The sequence below is a fragment of the Cololabis saira genome, chromosome 17, assembly GCF_033807715.1.
Source record: "Cololabis saira isolate AMF1-May2022 chromosome 17, fColSai1.1, whole genome shotgun sequence".
NCBI lineage: Eukaryota > Metazoa > Chordata > Actinopteri > Beloniformes > Belonidae > Cololabis > Cololabis saira.
In genome coordinates this window covers 22851739-22873911 of record NC_084603.1, presented here as the reverse complement: position 1 = coordinate 22873911, position 22173 = coordinate 22851739, and the positions used below count along the sequence as shown (strand labels likewise).

Below are 22173 nucleotides of genomic sequence, written 5' to 3'. Positions count from 1 at the left end.
AACAGCTTTTATTTACAGAGGAAAAGAAGAAAAATGCAGTTTATCTTAATTAAAAGGCCTTCACTAATCCAAACCATGTAATCTCCAGATCACTAGAAAGCAGTGCTGCTGGAGCGGGGCTTTGCGTCTTGGTTTTACCTCCAAAGACCCTTCGAGGATCAATCCAGACACCTTGCCCAAGTACGCCTGCCCCGACCTGGTCTCACAGAGCGGCTTTTGGGCAAAAGCCCTGCCGGAGGAGCTCTCCAACGAAGGAAACATCATCTCCTTCTGGGTGGATAAGAAGGGTCGAGTGTTCTACCGAATCAACGACTCCAGTCCCGTTCTGTTCTTCAGCGGGGTACACGTCGCCGAACCTGTCTGGGCTCTCATAGACGTGTACGGCCTCACCAGGGGGGTCCAGCTGCTAGGTGAGTCACGTATTTACAGTAGAGACTAGTCCTTTCTGGGAAAGACTGACAAATATTGCTGCAATTAAATCGAATTTACCGTAACAACTGGAAAACACTTTGTTACTTTTCTGCAAATCCTTAAAGAATGAATCACGTTTCCATGAGTTACAGCTGTACATCATGTGTTTAAGGATAAAAATAGCTGCTTAAACATGGTAAACATGGTACCGCTAAAAAATGTAGGAGTTTATCTCCCAGCGCCTCTGCAAGTACGGCGTTCCAGTGAAGCTGAGAACACTTTAGTCTTGTTACTGTACCCCTGGAAACCATTCTGCATCTGATGTTTTTCAGTATGAGTGATAGAAAGGTGATGTTACTTACAGCTGCATAGGTTTTCCCACACCAGCATAATGACTCAGTGGAAAAAGATGGTGGGAGATAAGGAAGACTGTTTAGTTACTGCGGTTGTTGTTGTTGTCGTCGTTATCAAAGTTATTTCCCTAAAGGAGGTATTTTTTTTATCCATTTGAACAAGTGTTGTTAAGAGGGTCATTACATCAAAGAAATTAGAGGTAAACAGGTCCTTCCCAATTATTAACAGCAGTTTTTCACCTAACGGAACCACATGAAGTATGTCTGAGATCGCAGATCGAGAGGCATTCATGAAAAACATCACGCATTGTTAGCTGCCTCCATTTTTTTTAATAAAACAACAAAAAACTATGCAGAAAAGATTTATAGGAATACTTGAGGATGACTCTATACTTATTTATAACCATTTCCAAGAATGACATCGCCTCTCTCCAAAGAATAGAGTCTGTCAGCACCATTAATAAAAATAGAAGAGCCTTCCATATAGTGCAGATAGTGCCATTTAACCTCATTTCTCGTGGTGTGGTTGACAGCGAAAAGCGTGCTATCTCGTGATGGGCTGTTTGGTATCTAGCGCCAGAGTGCGACTATCTGGGGTTCACTGGCCTCGTGGCGCTGCCCAGCACATAGCTCTTGTCGAAGAACAAGAGTGGTGTGTTGGTCTTCCCAACAGGACAATCAGGAGGAGGGATGATGTCAGGTAATGACATGTCTGCGATGTTTTTTCCAAGACAATCAGCCCACTGGAATGTCTCACTCTTTGCCTCCAAGACTTAGTACGACTTCATGTGACGTGATGGCCTCTAACTCGCAGTCATTTGTTTATTAATCAATAGGGGTGTAACGCTACACTAATCTCACGATACGGTACGATACACAATATTGAGGTCACGATAACGATACGATATTATAGCAGTATTTTTTAACAACCTTGAATGAGGAACATATAACTGGAAAAAATTGTCTTTTATTTGAAAGACACAAAATACAAAACAATACTGTGCGTTTGCCCTATTGTTACAGTTTGTAATTCTTTATAACTGTTTAAGTTTTAAAGAGAAAGCCAGGCCAACCATTTTCCACAAACTGAACTAAAAGTAAATGTCAGGTTTGCATTATGCATCTTCAGTTTCATACAAGTACAAATATTTTGCCACAAATTGAATAGTTTCTCTCATGTATGATTTGACTTTTTTATTCTTTTTTCTAAAATTAAATAAATAAAAGTAAATAAATACATACAATTTTACATCATAAAAAAGATAGATTCATGCTCACCTTATACGTGTAAGAGGAGATTCATTTTTGTTAAGGTTATTTTGGTAATACAGTACTAGTCAACACAAGATTCATTTTAATAATCCAATATCGCGATACACTTTGTCACCTCCACGACACGTATTATGACGTTTTTTGTATCGCGAAATTTCGTGGCACGATATATTGTTACACCCCTATTAATCAAATAATATAGTTTAATGGGAGGCCTTTACTATTTTGCACTTAGACTGGGGTTTTCTTGAATATGTTTTTGCAGTCTATGTAGTTGCCTGTGAATGAGGCCAGCAGTCTTAATCCCATTGTTTCTATGCTGGTTTTCCCACATCGATCACTTTTATCCCACATCAAGAGCTTAAACTGAAAAGCCTCTGTCCTCAGTCAGCGGGAGGATCACTTGGCTATCAGCTTTCCTCTATAGCTTCAGAGCGTCACTACTTGAGAGCATGGTATATCTCAAAGGCCCAGAATTGTGTCAGGAGTTGGCTGCTGCTCAGCAAACACTTATCCTCTGAAATATAGGAAGGCATATCAAAGTCTGGTGTTGCAAACTGGCACGTATTTCCCTTGAACAGATGGGTGGTTGTTGATTCTTAATGATGCTTATACAAGGGTCTGAAATTAATGCTCCACCATCTGAAAAGATTTAGCCAGATTTCACCTGTTGTTGGCTCGTTATCACACAATCTGTCCAGGTGTAAATTATAGATCTGTCATTTTTCTTCCTGTAATTTTCTGTTTTAAACCTTCGAAAAATAAAAAGAAAGTAGGAAGCAAATGGAGCTCGGAGATGTGAAAAGGAGTGTGGAGAATAGCTTGGTTTAGATGACCTTGATTTGGCTTTTGAAATAAATGGACTGGGCAGAAAAATAAGTGATGAACTCATTGACTTCGGTCACATGTATTGCTGAGCCAGTGAGATAATGGGTTTGAAGAGCTTCATATTTATTAAAGTAGTATTCTGCCAACTTTGCCCCGAAAGATCAGATTATTTATCACCATGAGGCTTCTGTGCCTCCAACGGGAACATTTTGGTAGAGCCTCATGCTGGAAGTCAGCAGTGCATGACCTCACACTGCTTACTTCCAGCTCTTTTTAACCCCCCGATTTTTCTTTTTCCACTCCTTTAAGCAGTTTAACAGATTTTATTCAGATGCACAGACCCACAAAAAGTTACATCCATTTTTTTCACATATGAATTAGTACTTTGAACAACTCATAAACAGACCTTTGCATAGAAAATTGCCAAAATTTACATGATGTTTGACAGATGCAGGCTTTCACTTGGAGGACATAAATTAGATTTACCTGAATTACGGGAAGTATTCAACATTTCTGGCGTTTTACGGACAGAGTTCTGCTGCTTTGATTTTTTTAAATGTATGTATTTATTTATTTATTTTTGGTGTCTCGTGTTAAGAAAATAGGCTCTATGATTTGACAGCAGATTTCTATCTTTCCTCAACATGAAACTGTACCCGTAAACTGCCCCAATTCTTGTCTTATGACTTAATTTTCCAGGCACAAAAATTGACATTTTGCTCAAACTAGCCTTTACTCTTTTATTTCAGGACATATGTCGTGAATCAAGAGTATTTAATCTCACAGTTTAAGTGAAATATGTCCTCTCTGTTTTATTTCACGATTGATTATGAAATCCTCCCTATTCACTGTGGCAAGAGTTTTGAGAACTCCCACATGAGCACAAACCCCTACACATTCAGAGATGTGATCTAAACCATTTTATAATAAGATGAAAAGATGAAATTCCACCATGTACACACCTCTTCTGATTACATGGTTGGCTGTTGATCAGTGCATGGAGTCAGTTGTCCTCTGACTGCTGGAAGGTTGGTAGTTTGATCCGGAGGTCCATCACATGTTGGAGTGACCTTGGGCTGGACACCCATTGTGCTCATTGGAGTATGAATATAGAAATCAAAGCACTTTTGTATATAGAGCAGAGGCGCTGTTTTGTGAGAGTCTTTTTGTGACCGTATAAATGAAAAACATATTTCTACTAAGGTGCTATATAAATGCAACACTATTTACTTTGACTTTTTGTCCTTGTCTGCACGCCTGGATTTGATGTTGATTTCCTGGGAGCCAAGATCGAAGATATCTAAGATCGGTATACAAAATTAGGGTGAGATTTTACTAAGTTACAGAGGAGACTTATCAGTTTATTGATTATACCAAACAAATGTGAAGCTATTCAGAGTCTGGATGAAAGAAAGGAGAGGAATGAGGATTTTTATTTTAGTTTTATTTTTTTGCATTTGAGAGACTGAAGGAACCGTGTGCAGTCATTAAATCAACCAAATACCAACAACTATTGCACTCAAGTAACAAATCTCCATTTTGATAGCAATTGCCAACTGAAAGCATCAGCAAGTTAGTAAACAGGAAAGCGGAGAGGGTAGTGTTGCACGTAAAAAAAAAAAGTCAACCAGAATCAATAAGAATAAGAATAAGAATAAACTCAATCAGAATGACAAAAAAGTGTTCGTTGAGTCGAGTCGAGTTGAGCACTTTTATTTTCCTTCCAGCTGGACAATAAAACCAAGTATAGTTGTATTACAGTCCTCCATGACACAATTTTGTTATTTCTGTTCTGATTTAAATAAAAGAATAATAATAATAATTTACTGTAATTTAAATTTTATTTTGATTTTATAGAGTGATATTTTATTTTTTATTTTTTAGGAGGATTTAATTCATCATGTCAGGGCTACTGAGCAGGCCAGAGTTAGAATTGTCCTTCTTTTCTGTCCATTCAGTCATCATTATCAATCACCATTAAATACATGCTCCATAATATCTTAATACATCCGTGTCCTCAAACAGCATACGATAAGAAAATGACCTTTTCGCTTTTTTCACTGCAGTCTTTATATAGTTATACTGCTATCAGGGCTTATTCTGATGTTTTAGGATCTTTTGAAGTAAGGCGTTTTCTCACTAAGCCATTATCAAGGAACTGGAGTTCAGTAGCAAGCCGCCCATGCAAGCAGTCAAAGGTGACCCACAGATCAGTGAGACTGCTTGAAAGCTATGGCATTGCATAAGAGAGGAAGCTAAATTAATCTACTGAAATCAAACTGAGCTTCAGGGGTTGTGCAGACCAACAAAGCTACACATGCAATTTAGGGAAGATCTGTTACATCACCACACTTTCCCTACTCACGCAACTGTCAATACAGACTAAAGTGCCTTTCTCAGGCTTTGTACAGAGCGAACTGTGCTGCTGAGGATGTGCGGCCCCTGACTGAGAGATACTGGTCCTTAGAGGGACCGATAAAAGATTTTCTCAAGTGTATGATCTCAAGAAACAAAACTGTCCTCAAATCATCACTTTTGACTGTTTGCATTGATGTCTTGTTTCCCTCACCAGGATTACAAAAAGATTGTCTTTTGTTCTAACCAAAGTTTGCAAGTTTACTTTTACTTTGGCAGTAGTTGGCGTGCCAGTATTTGACTTTATCAAGATGTTTGATGAGGAATCTCCAGAACGACGGTTAAAACTACTTGCAGGTGTTCATTTCCACTCAGCAAAACACATATGGGAATAGTGTGGATTTCTCCTGTCAAAACAAGACAGCAAATCAAACTAATCCCTTTACACATATATGATTGCATTTGTTTACGGGACATACCCCCAGACACCACAAAGCATCCTCGGTTTTGTACAGGTGTGATGGATTTGTTCCAACTTGGATAAGCTTGGAAAGTCAAAGACATCTTTTGATGGAGGCGGGATGCTCCTCTGGGGGTTTGTTTACCACAGGCAGATGAGTCACTTAATCACTGGCAGAGCGGTAGTGATCCGTGAGACTGGCGTCGGCTAACATCATCTGCAACCTGTCTCTCCAGTCATTAGAGAAGAATCTAAAATGGCTGCGAGAGTGTCAAGAGGCGGCATACCTCTCAGGTGATTAAGAGAAGGGCGGTGGCATCAATCATCTCGCCATGTATCCCGTGCATTAGATCATTGCAGGGAGACCCTTTTCCTTTCATGCTCACTGACGTCCTGAGGGACATCTCTAAATTTAACATCACTTGGGATGAAGACAATTCGCACAGAGGAGATTTTTTATTAATTCTAGCGGCACAGCCCTATAGATGGTTTTCTTTCTTTTAGCTTATTGAATAAATTGCTGTGACGAGCTACATTTGTGATTCCCTTAGTTTTTTGTTGTTCTTTTTTTTAATTATTATAATTATTAAGCTATCAATCCCAGCACTTGAAAAATCCCATATCCTCGATTTTTGTCTTTGGTAGCAACTTGACTTCTTTTTAACAAACATTGTGCAGATTTACTAAACTAGGCAATTAAGCATGTTATCACAAGTCATAAAAAGTAACAATAAGAGTGTCAGTATCTGTGGGTGGGGTTTGCAAAATATTCAGTTATGACTGGTGCAGCCTACCAGCAGCAGATAAAACAATGAATTTCCAGCAAGCACCACCCTTATAATCAAAAGCCGGTTACTTCCCAACAGCACACATGCAGCTCGTTTGTTTTACCGTCAAGACAAGCAATAAAAGCATATTATGGTAAGTATTATACGTGTCTTTATGAGTCAAGATCGCTCAGCACTCGTGAGTAAGGAGGAATTGCTAAAGGTTAAGATGTAGCTTAATCCCAATAATGAGGAAAACATTTTAAATGTACACAAAACAATTTTTTCTATTACACATTCCCCACTCTTGCAGGTGATGCACATCACTTGGAAATGTAACGGCGTTCTCAATTACAGCATCAGGATGTGATATAAGAACCTTTCAGGTCTTCACCAGGTCCTAAAATGAAAGAAAATAAAGCTTTGTCCTGCCAGAATAAGGAAGTAACAGTTCTGCAATATCCCTCAATAACAACCCATTTATCATCTTATATGTAAATGATGCCATTTTTAAAGCAATTTTGAATTTCAGTGTAAGTCAATAAAAGGAGAATTGGCTCCAAAACACAGAACTCTTCATGTGTATGGTTTGTGCCGGAGATGATTAGGATCTACTCCGGTGGCTAGGTTACAGTTTATCATTTGCAGCTTACCGCTTCCCAGAACAGACTGGTGTGACTGGTTGAGGTGGGTTGCAAATTAGTTCCTGCACATTTGCAGTACGCCACAAAACCAATAATGCATTCTTTCCATTGTGCGGCTCTCACGTTATTCAAACTAAAACTGAAACGGTTGCCAGTTGAGGATTAATTTACATTTATCTCATATGTGTACTTTTTTGTGCCACCGATAAAGAGATCATGGGAGAATGATGAAAAGGCCAGTGCCGCGCAAACATGTATGGTTTTGTGAACCTGATTGTGCTGTACTTCCCTTTCTTTGTGTTTATTTTTGTCTGTTCAAGTGTACCACACACTCATGCTCTCCTGCTACGGATCTCAGTTATTGTTCCACTTGTCAGCACAGATTATGTGGCATTTCACAAGGCTTGATTTGTGGGTTTAAAGTTTTTAAATAGAGTAAAAGGGTTGTGATCAGGTGTGAGGTTAGATGCAATATAAAGCATCAGCGTAGCAACAATGAAAATGGCTCACTGTTATGGATTGTACAAGTAAAAGTTACAAAAATATATCTCTGTATTGTAACATTTTGAGTACCTGCTTCTGTGGGGATTCACAAAAGAAGAAAACTAAGCCCTTTTGTTAATTTTGATTGATGAAGATATGCGATAGACCTCAGGGGTTTGCGTACCCTGAAGTACAGCAAATTATCGTCGTACTAATGCACTTGATTTCTGGGCTGCTGCTTACAGCCAAATCCTCCAAATACAATAAACTGGAAATTCTGCTCGGTAATAGAAATATGCAAAATCATTAGTCAAAAGTCTCTTTTGAGCCAAAAACAAACACCAGACAGTGAAAGAGAAAGGCAAGGACGACTGCTAAATGTCCGTACACTGTAAACATTTAGTAATTTTCTTGAGCTGAACTTTTTTTGGCTGAATGAACCTGAAATCATGAAGCAAACTGCAGCCTGTCACTCTTTTCCCTTGTTTGTACTATTTTCTTGAACCTTTCTTCTCTGCATAATTATAGGACCAATAAATCACATGAAAAGTGATCTTTTCTTTTTTTGAAGGGACTTGACATTTGAAGCTGATTGCAGTTGCATTGTAATTTTGAGACTGAGGACCTTGTCCCAAGTTCTCCTCATATGGAAACAACTGTTGCTTGCAACCTCTTTTCAGGTCAAGGAGGCAACTTGGTTTCATGTTGATGCCTTTTTGGGTAAAACTCATAAGCCTGGAGATGCCTGCTGAGGCTGAGGTTTCCATTTCTTTGTAGGCATATTGTCCTGCTTACCTTAGAAATCGTACCCACCAGGTTTGATATCAGCATTCAGCCAGTACACAAATGCAAAATTACTTTGTTTAAATGATAAAAAACATATTTATATTTAAATTGATTTCACATTACTGTAGGAAAAATGGCCAATGTCAAACTCTTGACCCACAATGAAAGATTTCACTGCTTAATGTTTTTATTTTATTTGTAATTGCTGGTTGTAGTTTCATCTTGACGGCATCTCTATCTGACCACTTGCCAGTTTAACTTGACAGTACAGTTATGTAATTATCCCACAGTCATCTCAGTCACATTTGCTGTACAGACGTTGCTAAACACAGTTTGTTAAGATTATATTTTACACAGTGTGGAACCAAGATTGTTTTAATCGAGTATAAAGATGCTAACTATATGGAGGCAAGATTTCAGTTTGGAGCTGGTGAGATTTGTTTTGTCATGAAAATCTGAGTGTGCAGTACAGTGTGAGCAATAACAGAAAAAAATAAAAAAGGTTTTATGAATGTATCCACGGTAACAGTGACTGAGGCTGGAGTGAGTGAAAAGCACAGAAAGAAATGAGACATTTGCAGGCTTATTCATGTATTGTGGGGGTGAATTACCAACAACATGCATTTGTGTTAGCGTTCGAAAAAAGAGCTAACAACAGCTACAAAGTGTTACAGTTAAATTCGTTTTTTGTGTAGCTGCTTTATTCCCGTATTCCCTGCATCTTCTTGGTGTGTTTCACCTGTGCCTCATTTCCCATCTCAGTGTAAATAGCCTTTGTGTGTTTCGTCAGTCTCTATCAGGTTGACTGTAATCCCAGCATGCTATTCCCAGAAGTTGGTTTGCTCTGTGTTTTTAATCTTTCCGTTTTGGACTGGTATGCGTCTTGTTTTTTTGATTATTCCCTGATTATTCTTTTGGAATTCCTTTATTTTGACTTGGCCTGTTAGTCCCTGGATTTTCCAGTGCGCTTTTTTGTTTTCTCACCAGTTGAGGTTTGATGAAAGTACCTTATTGTTATTTCATCCTGCTTGACTGAGTCTTGGATTTGGGTCCTCTGCAGAACTCACACAAGGCACAGCGGTGAGTTACAGTACATGTCTTACTGAGTCTATGAGGTTTCTCTACATCAAAAAGCTCATTGTCAGAGCCATGTTCCTCTACTTTTTTCCATACACTCTTTGAAATTCCTGTGATTAGGCTTTTTTGTTATTTTTGCCATCCAGTGTTCTGGTTTTGAAACACATACTGGATGAGAGACCCCCATCATGCCTGCAGCAAAATGATGTGCACAGACCTGATTGTTTGATGCATCCCTCGTGCAGGTAGAAATAGCAAGCCTTCTGGAAAATACATGGACTAATTGTTTAGTATTTGTACAGACCTCTGGTTTAAAGCCAAAATGCAAAGTGCACTTCCAGTTACTACATTCGGGTTAATGACAGTGATACACAGTGTATCACAGTTACCCATATAACTGGGTACATTAAGGTCTTACACAACTGTAGCATCTCTTAAAGAGACAAACTATCAAAGCTGAGTCTTAATAGAAGGTGTTTGAAACTTAGTATTTCATGAATTTTCTTTCCAATGTAACATGAAAGATTAGTGAGGTGAGAGTGAGGGCCAACAATCAGGCACTCCTTTGTGCAGAGCTACACTTGCTAAGCTACGTTCAATATTTTTCCCCTTGTATAAAATTCAGTTTGTCAATTGAATACGATGACATGGGCTACATTGTTGAAGGACTGTCCTGTGACTCAATATCTACTATGTGCACATTGGGAAAAGCCCACATTTTGATGAGAATTCAGTTTACAGTGATCTCAGGGCCGGGAAATTATTTGATTTGTGGAACCTAAATAAAACCGGCTGGACAGGCTATTGAGGCCCAACTGGGATTTAATCGATCCAGATGGAATTGAACAGATTTACAGGAAATCAAAATAGAAAACGTAATGGAGCCTGTCAGATTTGGATCCAGGGAGCTGGGCCGTGCAGGGGGAAGCCTTCGGAGGGGAGGATAATCACTTTCAGATGGACAGAGCCCAGTCCCAATGAAGAAGAGAATGTGAGCTCTCTTCTCTTTGTGTCAGTGAGCACATGTGTCCATCTGTAAACTTTTTACAGATATTATTTTGACCAAACACTGACATGAAGCTAAAATTGGAAAAATATGTTTCAAATTGAGATCAGACTTAGACACTTCATCAAACCAATGTACACTTGTAAACTCTGAAGTTAGTGAGCGACAAGTCAGGCTCTGTACAAGCGCATTGGAGAGACACTTGAGTTAAAAGTGGCTTCGACTGGCCAAGAGGAAATTGCACCCTCAGAGTTGAGTGTGTCACTTTCTGTACTGGCATTCATCACCTTTGTGTGCCCCCTTTTCTGTCCATGATTGTGAATAAAGAAATGTGTGGCACTATTCCAAAAACCTTAGCCTGATCCGTCCAAACCTCCCCACGGCTCTTGTTACACGGTATCTGTTATTCAGACGGCTACACTTCTTCAGTGTATTGTGTCATTGCCTCCTCAACTCTATTAAGTCCTCTTTCTTCACATTCCTGTACTAAATAGTGGAGCTCATTCATTATTTTTACATTGTTTGATAAACCAAAGCCCATCCCTGTAGTTTTTTTGGGACAGAAACGCAACTTCTTAAAAACTGCCTTTCTCATGACTGATGACTTCACTCACTCATTGTAGACAGGACCCTGGATTAGCCTTCTTTCTTATCCATACTTAACACAAATCCCCAAACACAAACATACAATATGCACATTTGCACAGTCACTGCAGTTGACCTTGTATAGACGTTTCAGCACCATTAAAGCCCCCAAATGCCTCTTAATCCTGTTCCACTAGGGTCAAATAATAAACGGAATCCGCCCTTGTCTCTTAAGTACCAAGCCATTGTCTGGCCGAGAGCTGTTCAACACCATAAAAGGCCTAGGATACACACAAATGTTTTTCATCAAAACAGCAGTACTGTAGTACACACGGGGTCACTATAAGATGTATTTCAAGATGGGTTGAGCCAAGCTGTTTGTTTTGGCAATTCGTTTTTTTAACTGCAGACATTTAGTCTGGCGTTTGCTCACTTTAACCCACTGCAACCTAAGTCCTTGTTTGAAAAGATATCTAAAATGTTTGTGTTCTGAGGAAAGCGTGAATTTGTGCACTAAAAGCCAAAGAAACTACAACTCTAAATTATATTTGTTTTCCATCAGCTCTAGCTAATGAAAGTCGTTTGTGAGTCTTTCCCGGGTTCAGAAGGCAAACACACTCACAAGTTGCAAGAGTCGTAATAGATTAAAACAGGTTTCCAGTTTCAGTTCGACATACACTCTTTCCCAGTACCATTTCTGCTCTATGGAAACTGGTTTTTCCAGAGCGGTCTCAGTCGACTTGAAGGTCGACTGGGTAAACCCCACAGCAGGTAGATAGATGTTTATCTCTGCACTTCTGTCTGCAGGTGTATTTGCTGGTGAGGGCGTGTTCTTACTTCATTTAGGCCAAGAATTCCCCCAAATTGTCCAGCCAGAGTCTGATTACAGATTTTTCTCAAAGCTTCAATGGTTATATAGCGAGCCAAAGCCAAAGGGTCAGACATTGACCTTGCAGTGTCAGTCTGGTATGCAGTCCTCTATTTAATTATTTTTCTTCTTAAACTGAGTTACTGGAGCTGTTTAAATACCATTTAATGTTAGCAGGGCAATTTCAGCCATGTACTTAATCACAATCTCAATTGTTTTAATGTCTGAAGAAACTGACTCTTTTCAAAACCATCAAGGACATGAACCTTTGAAAATATTATAACTATTATGTTCATTACATCGCATTAAAAAACCTCCAGAGCATTGCCAAACATTAAAACTCATAAATGTACATGCTGTGATATGAAGTATATTTTCCATTGTTGATTGACTAAAAATAACAAGAACACAAAGCATGTCTGTGAGTTTGTTTGTGTTTTTGAGCAGTTTTCGGGAAAGAGCTGGGCTTTTATTGTTAGGCCAGGAAAGTTTATTTCTATAGCACAATTGAACAACAAGGGGATTTAATGTGAAGGAAAAAAAGAAAAAACAACAATAGATAAAGACGGTAGTTAAAATATGATGAGAATGCAGCTGAGAAAAGGTGTGTATTCAACCTGGATTTACTGTTACTGTTGTGTTATTTTTAATCATATATCACAAAGAACATGTGGCTTTAAACCAATTTCTGTTGTTTTTAATTACTTTTAGCAAGAGTGTGAATCATATCTATGATTGGGAGTTTACTTTGAATCCATGCCTCGCTCTAGTGAGCTTAAAGGCACACTAGGCAAAATCCATCTATCCGTTATCTATGCCCAGTCCTTCCTATTCGGGGTCACAGGGCTCTGCCGGAGCCTGTTCCAGCTCTTTTTAGGCAAATGACATGGCTTCACTCCAGTTTATTACAGGAACACATATATACAGTACCTATATACCCATTAGCCTAATGCATATGTTTTTGGGTTGTGGGAGGGAAGCAGCGTTGCTGGAGAAAACAGGGAGGGGGAAATGCAAACTTCACACAGAATGGCCTATTCTGCGATTTGAACCAGGTACCTTCCAGTTATGTGACCACAGTTCCAACCACCAAGCAACTGTGCTGCCTGCTAAGAATGGGCGATATTTTACCGTTCACAATATACCGTCCAAAAAATTCCCCACGGTAAGAATTTGTCATCTCGCAGTAAAAATGATAAAAAGAAAGAAAGATATGAGCCTGAAAGAAAGAAAGAATAAAAAGAAAGAAAGAAAGAAAGAAATGAGGCAGAAAGAAAGAAAGAAAGAAAGAAAGAAAGAAAGAAAGAAAGAAAGAAAGAAAGAAATGAGGCTGAAAGAAAGAAAGAAATGAGCCTGAAAGAAAGAAAGAAATGAGGCTGAAAGAAAGAAAGAAAGAAAGAAAGAAAGAAATGAGCGTGAAAGAAAGAAAGAAAGAAAGAAAGAAAGAAAGAAAGAAAGAAAGAAAGAAAGAAAGAAAGAAAGAAAGAAAGAAAGAAAGAAAGAAAGAAAGAAAGAAAGAAAGAAAGAAAGAAAGAAAGAAAGAAAGAAAGAAAGAAGTTGGAGTTGAATTGGTATTTTTTTATCGTCATTTTTATCATTATCGGGATAAATGCCCGAAATTATCGGGATACATTTTTTTAGTCCATACCGCCCATCCCTACTGCCTGCTAACTGAAATGCTCTAAAAAAAAAAGAAAAGAAAAGAACAATACCAATGTAACTGTGACATCCTTTGTCCCAGTAAACATGTGCGGTGGTCTATTTCTCTGTGGAGACAACACCTCTGTTGGCGTTTTCTTTGTTTCTTCCTATTACACGGTAGCATTTAGGCAGACGGTGTGAAGACACCTTGTAAGTTCTGATGAGAGAATAGGAGCTTCAGCACAAAATCAGACAATGTGGCACCGTCTTACTGGGTAGTGTGGAGGTGGGGATGTTCATTTTTGCTTGTAACGTAACAACTGTGAAACAAAGGGTAAACCATCTTTATTTGTCTGATTTGTGGCGACATTGGTGTCTTTCTTCTGTGTTGTTACTCTGAAATGAAAGATAGCAGTAACACATTTTGAAAGGCTCGGCTACCCCCTGGTTACTGTTTGTAACCACACCGTAACTGAGATTTACTTTCAGTAAATTGCTTGCTAAAATTGATGTCTGCACTCACTAGCTCATAAGAAATAAGATTCATTACATAAGCTTATAGGGCATGTTCAACACAACGTTACTACCCCAGGCTCGACAGCTGAGGTCAAAAAAAAAAAAAAAAAAATCTGAAAAAACATGCATAGATTAGTCTTGAATAATAAAAGAAGTGCTGATGAAACGGGATCATGGATGTACCGCCTGAAGAGAGCTTGTGATCCTTAATAGGAAGAAATAGTTATAGATGGTGGATGGGTCCGTTAAAAAAAGATAGTTTAAAAGATGACATTTGCTGTCCAATAATGTACCCTCTGATTTGCATACAGTTGCAAAGTTCAGTAAAGAAGAAAAATGTGTAAAATCTTGGTTATTGCAAGTACAGGATGTCTGCATACATTAAGTGTAAAATTTAAGCTCATGTTTGGCAGAATTATAGCGTTTGAAATACATCTGCTTTTTCCTCTTTCCTGTGTAATCTTTTTGTGTAATTTGAGGATTTCAGTTGTGTCAAACGTGAAACTCTCTCTAAACTCTTTTCACAAAAAGGTGAAACGTCTTCGTAATGTTACTAGTCCCTTCACAGCTTGTTGAGGCGGCTGCCCCTCTCCCAAAAACAGAAGCCGTGAACTGTAAGCAAAACAGCAAGAATAGAAATGATCTCTTGTATCCTGGAGTCGGCTAACTTTGCCTTGAAGATGATAAGGCTGCTAATAATAAGAGCCTCGTGGCTGGTTGTGGACACTTTTGACTGAGGAAGTAATTAAGTTCAAGCAGTTTATCAGTAGCTGGCCGGAGATGTGCTGCCTTTGCATGATAAAGAGGACCGTGATGAGGTACCCTCTTTCTCTCAAGTGTCCATCTCATGCTATTTTTTTAACCCTTCTCCCCCTGACACACTCTTGTTCTCCAGCCACTTCTCATAGGGGAAGCCCAAAGCAGGTCGAGGCTGCGAGCCATCATGTCACTCATCCCTCAGCCTCCCCCTCCCCGCTCTTCTCAGATGTCCAATCAGGCTAATTTTAGCTTGTTTTAAATTTGGCAGAGTCCCCAAGCGTGCCACGATACAGATCTGTTTGTACTGACTGCGCGCATGGAAAGCACGTTCTCTCTCTGTTTTCTTTTTGGCTCTGATGTTGTCATGTGGCTTCTATTTTACAGTGAGTGGGATTAGCATAGGAAGGGCTATTTGTGAGGGAGCTAAGCAGCATGGAGCCATGCAAGGCAGATTTTAGAATGCCTTGTCTTTTAAACGGTCGACAAAAAGCCCACTTTAGCGTACAGGCACATGACTGAGGATCTTAACATTGCACAGAGGTTTATGGAGTCACTGCTGCTGAGACGGTTTGCTATGTAAACACCTAGGAATTGTGTTAGCTCCCTGCAGCTATTTGAAACTCACGTTACTGTATATTTATAAACTGTATATACAGTTTTAGTCCTTGACAAAAGTGGAACAGTCACTGTCCTCATTAAAAAGGCTAGTTTTATAAGAAAAATGCAATCCTAGGTATTAGAAATAGTCTTATGGTGACAGTGATAATAAAAGAAAAAAATATATAATTATTCCAGGACCTTGAGGTCCAGACAAAAAGGTGAGCTGAAGCACAGAATCTTTTCATTCTTTCACTGTTACATAAAGCTGTTATGTCTTCTTTTTTTTCTTTTTTTTTGTTCACGATGAAGCAACTGGCCTGCAGCTACAGGCGGCCCCCATTTAAAGTCCTGATACGTTTCTGAGCATGTAAACGCCGACACATTTGTTTATCTTGTCGGACTGAAATCCTGAGTACGGAGAGTGCCTAAGAATGAGTTCGGTATGTGGCGGCGAAGCTGGAAGCCACCTTTTTCGTTTATAGTGGCAGGTATGATGAATGAGGAGTTTGCGGTGAGAGAATACAAAATAAAGCAGTTTTGTACATGGGAGTATTTGAGGAATCCAAGAGTTAACATAAATTACATTCAGTACCCTCGACACAGACTCCGACTTGTAAGAACTGATTCAGTTGTTTTTGTGTGTGTGAAATGTGCCGTGTGATGATTCAGATTGAAATGTCCATTTCAAAAGACCACAAAAAAAGTATTTACATAACACTACAACGTGTGAGTGTGTGTTTCTTTTCTTTCCACAGATAGTGAGATGGTCTCCCTGGACTGCGTTCGTCCTCGTTCCTTTGCTTCCACCCACCGGGCCTCCTCTCAGCGGAACGGTCGTGACCCTCGCCTCTCCATCAGCCTGTGTGACCTGAGCCTGCAGCAGCAAGAGATGCATCTGGAGGAAGACGATGAGGAAGAAGAGCAGCTACAGCCCTCCAGCTGCCATGTGCCCCAGAACTCTCAGAACTCACAGCAGTGCTCGCTGCTTCCCAGCCACTTGGACACTGAACTGCACTTTCACACAGTGCGTGGCATCCATGTCACTGTTCTGGATAAGCACACAGTGGCACGGCTAGATCACCATGGCGACGAGAGGACCCTGGTGTTCACCAGCCGGCCGATGCTCTGCTCAGAGACCGTGTTTATGAAGGTGAAAGCAGGAGTCGCCCGGCCCGGCTCTCTTTCTTACGGCGTGACGTCCTGTGACCCGGCCACCCTAAAGCCCAGCGATCTCCCATCCAACCCAGAATCCCTAGTTGACCGCAAGGAATTCTGGGCTGTGTGTCGGATGGGGGTGCCGCTCCTCAGTGGGGATATTTTGGGCTTCATGTTGAATGCAGAGGGGGAGGTTATGATGAGCCATAATGGAACTGGTGCAGGGATGCAGCTGTGTGTCGATAACTCCAGGCCTCTCTGGATGTTCTACGGGCTGCACGGCACCATCACACAACTCAGGATTTTAGGTACAGTCACCTGATCTTTTTGTTTTAAATCTATCCTTTTCTTTTGGCGCCCTAAAACTGCAGAAGGAGTGACATTTAATTAGATTTCAGCTGCAAATATTTCAAGACAGATGGAAATTTTCATACTAGTCGTTTTATCAATAGTCTCAATATTGAATTAAACTATTGTAATAGGAATTTTAATATGTTTGACAGAATGTCATTTGTAACTTTCCATTCAGAAGTTAACACAGTCTATGATCCGTGAATGGCCTTTGGAGGCTGAATTCCCGCTCTGTCGAGTCATGAAATACTTTTCCCTCCTTTGCTTTCTGGACTGCACTCAGAATTTTTATCAACTCATATATCACCAGGGAATTTGCATTCTTCTCCCTCAATTTACATATGAATGTTAACTTTGTACCTGCAGCTGAATCACATTTCTTTCAGTGTGGTTTTATTCCAGCAGATTTCACACAATGATACCACTGCAGTTTTACCTAAAGGCACATTGAAGTTCATGTGTGAGCTGCAGGTTTACCACTCGTCTAAGGTGGAAAATTAAGAAATAAGAAAACAGAATGATCAGTGATTTGTTCATACATTTCCTTCCTCAAATTTCTTGAGTTATCTTCAATGTAACAATGACAACATATATGTTACATGATTAAAAAAAATACCATAGTGATGACCATAACCTAAAGCACAAAAATACCAAAGACGTTTTTGATGAGGACAGGAGAAACATGTCTGGTTTAGCTCAAAGAAGACTTGTTTTCGTCCAGGCTCTGCCTATGCTCTCCTGATCATTTGATTGTTTAACTGTTTTGGACATATTCATGCAGGCGATATACATTTCTGTCTACTTTGGAGGATATCAAGAGCCAGTTTAGATGAAAAAAATGAAGCCTGTGATATCACTGAAATTCCATTTTCCAGAACATTTGACATTCACCATATGCTTTCATTTTGAGTTGGTCCAATTTAAGTTTGCATTATTTAGTTTGCCTTGGATACTTAAAACCTCAATTTTTCATAAGGTAGAGCTGTGAAATGCTTTCTGTATGTGGATGGGATTGTGAAATAGTGTGGAGTGCAGCAAGCACAAACGCGAGCGTTTTCGATTTGTTTACCGTCACTGTAGATGAAGATATTCATCTTAATTCTTTGAAAACACTCTTCCTCCAAACCACGGTTATTTGCTTCCTTAGCTATTAATGAATGCATCCCAGCAGGACAGACATCTTTCACAAGAAATCTATAATTTGAGATGAAATTCAGCGAGGTTAAAATGCACTCAGAGTTTGTCAATTCTCCTAATTTCCTTTCATAAATCATGTCAGTATGCTCTGCTCTCCTCTCCACTGCTTTATGTAGGCAGTCAGACCAGGAACTGAGGAGGTTATTTCTGTGTTGCGTGGGCTCCCAGCAGCCAGCATTATGTATCAGGAGGGCTGTGATAGCTCCTTATAATTCCCTCCTGATACATTATTAAAATGTAACTGCATGGAGATTTGAGTTGTTAGGTTTTTCCACCCACAGCCACTTGCTCGACCACTGGTCCTATGTTCTTCTCCATGCTTCCACTCTCTTCTATGCATTCCCTTCATCTTTTCCCCACATCCTGACTCTTTGGGGGTATAGGCGTTCCTCGAGTCATTACCTACTCCAGCTTTGGGGGTTGCATTCGTGACGTCTCTGCTCACCCACTCGCTGCAGCTGCATGCCATAAGTTGCCATGGAGACATCTAGCCACTGAAGCAAGTGACAGTTAGTCATGGCTGGGTGTTTTCAAGCCTGTGAAGTGGAACAGATGGGTGTCCATTGCTGTCACATGGTCATTTTTCTGTGTTATCTTGGAAACCAACATTTTTCCATTTCATGTAAGATACTCAGAATAAGTTATGGCTTACAGTGGACATGTATCTCCTTGTTGCTGTGAACTTACACATTTTCTTTGCGGGTGCTCAGATATTGTCTTAAAGTCGCTATGATACATATTTTTATATAAACAACTGGTAACTAACAGTGATCCTTTTCAGTAACGAGAAAAATGATAAATGACTTTCCCACGACTTGAATTTCTTAGTGTTCACTTTTTTGCTTTGACATATTATGAAAAAAATAACTTTTATTTTCTTGAGTGCAAATATTTGATTATCCTAAGTGACAACCAGATCAAAAACTGGACAAAATCCTGCTATTTGGCTTGGGGCTGCAAAGATGTATGTTAGCGAGTAATTCCAATGGGCAGGATACTGTTACATCACAGACCTCAGTGAGAGTAGAAGTGGATATTGAAACATATGAAACATTGCCTGCAAAAGGGATGAGGTAGTCGAGCATCAGACTCCACATCCTTAAACAGACCGATTAACAGAGTTGAAAGCCATGGTTGAAAAGAAGTGCAGTTGAACTGAAATATTTTGACCAAAGCATGTCACAGATATTTCATTAAGATGTCAGAAAATTATAATAGCATTGGGAAAAGTCCATAGTACTAAACATGTCCTTTTAATAACTGAAGCACAACACAAACTGGAGAAGTTTGCAAACATTTTTGCAGACTTCTCTAAAAACCCAGTCAACAATCTAGTTCAGCTTGTAGGCATCCTAATGTGTGTATCCTAACAGCCAAGCCCTAGTTTACCCACCCCGGTCCTTGAGGGCTACTGCCTTGCATGTTTTAGATGTATCCCTGGCCCAACACGCCTGATTAGAATACACAGATCACTGTCAGCTTGACATGGGGGTCTGCACAAGTATGTTAATAACCCATTCTTTTGAATCAGCTGTGCTGGAGTTGGGTAAACATCTCAAATATGCAGGGGCAGTAGATCCCGAGAGCCCAGGTTGAAATACACTATATTATACCACTTCTTGTGCTTAGAGAGCACATTTTTCTGGGTGCAGGGTTATGATTGACCCTGACTGGAAACATAACTATGATGACAAAACTTCTGGTATCTTACAGGGACAATATTCAGAGCAACTCAGAAAGAGAACAATCCTGAAAGCAAAATAATAGGAGAAAAAATACTATTATATTGTACCGGGTGGTGTGTGGTTACTCATTTACAATTGTTCGCCAACAGCACAGGGCCCAGGGGTAATGACACCATGCAAAGGCTGAATAATTCTTGGGAGTAAGTTTGGCTTGAACCAGAGAGAAAAGGCCTGCAACAGAGTTCTACATGAAGCTGGCAAGCACTTCTTGATTCTGCAAATTATTCAGAAGGAGAAACATCATTTTTGTCATTTAGTTTCACAAAAAAAAAAAAAAAAACTGCTTTTGTCTACAAGCAAGCAAGATATGGCTATTTCCGGTTATTGTACATATTTCTGGCTCTGCCCCCTGGTGGCAGCAGACAGCTGCACCATATAGAAATGCATCTGCAATGCTTTGCTTTACTGTCAGAATGGCAGAAGTTCCCAATCATAAACTCCCTTGTTTCGTCCACCAAACAACAAAAAAACAAAGTTAACAAGCATCTAAGTTGATTTAAACACCCCCACCCCACACCCGCAAAAAAAAGAGTTGCTAGAGGGCCAAACTGAATTAAACAGAGTGGATGCAAGACTTCCATTCAGCTGATGGATGCTAATTCATAACTGCTGTCTGTGGTGATAAACAACTGTTTGCTGTGTAGACTTAGAAGGTGATATATATCTGTATTTGATAAACAAGGGTTCAAATCCACAATACACACAGTTCAACTGCAAATAGGTTTACTGAACCACCGGCACAGCTAAAAGACTCATGGTCACACAGCCAGCAGTAAATTAATACAGGAGGCGATGAAAGGTGCCCTTGATGAAAGGGTACATGAATAGGCATGAAGGTTATCCATTCTGCCTTATTAGAGTCCACCAAGACATTTACTCTCAGCCAAGCTGCTGAAAAGCTTAGTTTAAGTAAATAATAGCAGGCTGTCTTGAGGTTACTGAATACCTGGGCGCCCTTCTGTCTACTCTGCAATATATGTTAATACTGAAATAACTTAAAGTTGTATCTAAGCAAATAAGTAGGGTTATCAGTTCCAGCGCTAAACTTCCATGCAAATGGATCACAGAAAGGTTACAATCCTGTATTCGGGGCAGCCTCTATTATCAGAGTTCTTTTTAGCAGTAAAATCAGCTACTTTAATATGTATTCATTGGTTGTAACTGAGACAGCAGTTGGAGTGGTCTTTAGAAAAAAGGCATGAGGGTCCACAGCAACAGATCAGAGCAAGCAGCCGGTGTTATGTAAAACCTTTTTTCTTTTTCTTTTTTTTCCCCTGAGTTTACAGAATCCTTTCTGCACATTTCTTGCTTTTTGTGCTTCGTTTTATCAGCCATCTCTGCTCCGCCGTCATTGTAGGACACTTTGGATAAGCAAATTGTAGCCTAGCACATAAAAAAACTCCATTATGAGATAATTTGTCATGTGCAGGTGTTGGCAAAAAGTAACCACCCAGACTTATGGGGCAGTATCTCTTCTGTGGTCAGTTAAAAGACAATGGGCCATACCTGCCAGGCGGACTGGATCAGAATACGTCTGTCTGTCTGTCTGTCTGTGTAATCGTGTCAGTATTCTCGTATTTGAAGAGAGATGTGGTGCAAATACAGCAGTGAAGCCAGGGGGGATGATTATGGGGTGCAGATGGGGATGGATCATGTGGGATGGACAACAGATAATCTGTGGAAATGTATTGTACCTTACCCAGAGGGATCATGGGTTCATGAAGAAGGAAGGAAGGGAGGGGGCCTTGCAGGCTCGTGACTCACTCTGTTACACCCACACACAGACACTGTGAAAGAGAGAGGACAGTATCAAACAGTCAGATGCAAAAAAAAAAAGACATCTACATTTGCTTTTTATCAGCTCTGACTTACTGCTACGATACAGTATGTAGGGCATGAAACCATATTTTTGACTTCTAAAACTGTTATTTTGATCGAGTATATGAATGTTTCTGGTAACCAAGATATCTCCTGTGTATCTCCAGGCTCATCTCATCCAGAGCTTCGAGGTCCATCGGTGCCCAGTTCCCCGTCATGTACACCTAACACTCCCACAATGCTCTGCAGTGGCAACTCCGAATCCAATCTGAACACGCCATTCAACATCCACCTCAGTTCAAGCCTGAACTCCAGTTACCACACACAGTTTTCTTCCTCCACAGGTTGGTCCAAGCTGTCGACATGCGCCTCTCTTTATTTCTACAATAGCATGCAAATGTTGTGTGATTGTGTATTACTAAGTAAAACATTTTTAATAAAAATCTCCAAAAGGCATAAAGTTAAAGGGGACCTATTGTGGCATCTAATACCTATT

The 22173-nt window shown here is 39.9% G+C and overlaps 1 protein-coding gene across 1 annotated transcript in view; it reads left to right on the top strand.

Moving 5' to 3' along the window:
- neurl1ab (neuralized E3 ubiquitin protein ligase 1Ab) overlaps positions 1–22173 on the top strand; it is a 34937-nt gene that overhangs the window by 8498 nt on the left and 4266 nt on the right. The window contains exons 3-5 of the mRNA XM_061745375.1: positions 89–410; positions 16167–16874; positions 21845–22021. Coding sequence (XP_061601359.1) covers positions 89–410; positions 16167–16874; positions 21845–22021 — 1207 coding nt within the window. The remainder of the gene's footprint in view (positions 1–88; positions 411–16166; positions 16875–21844; positions 22022–22173) is intronic.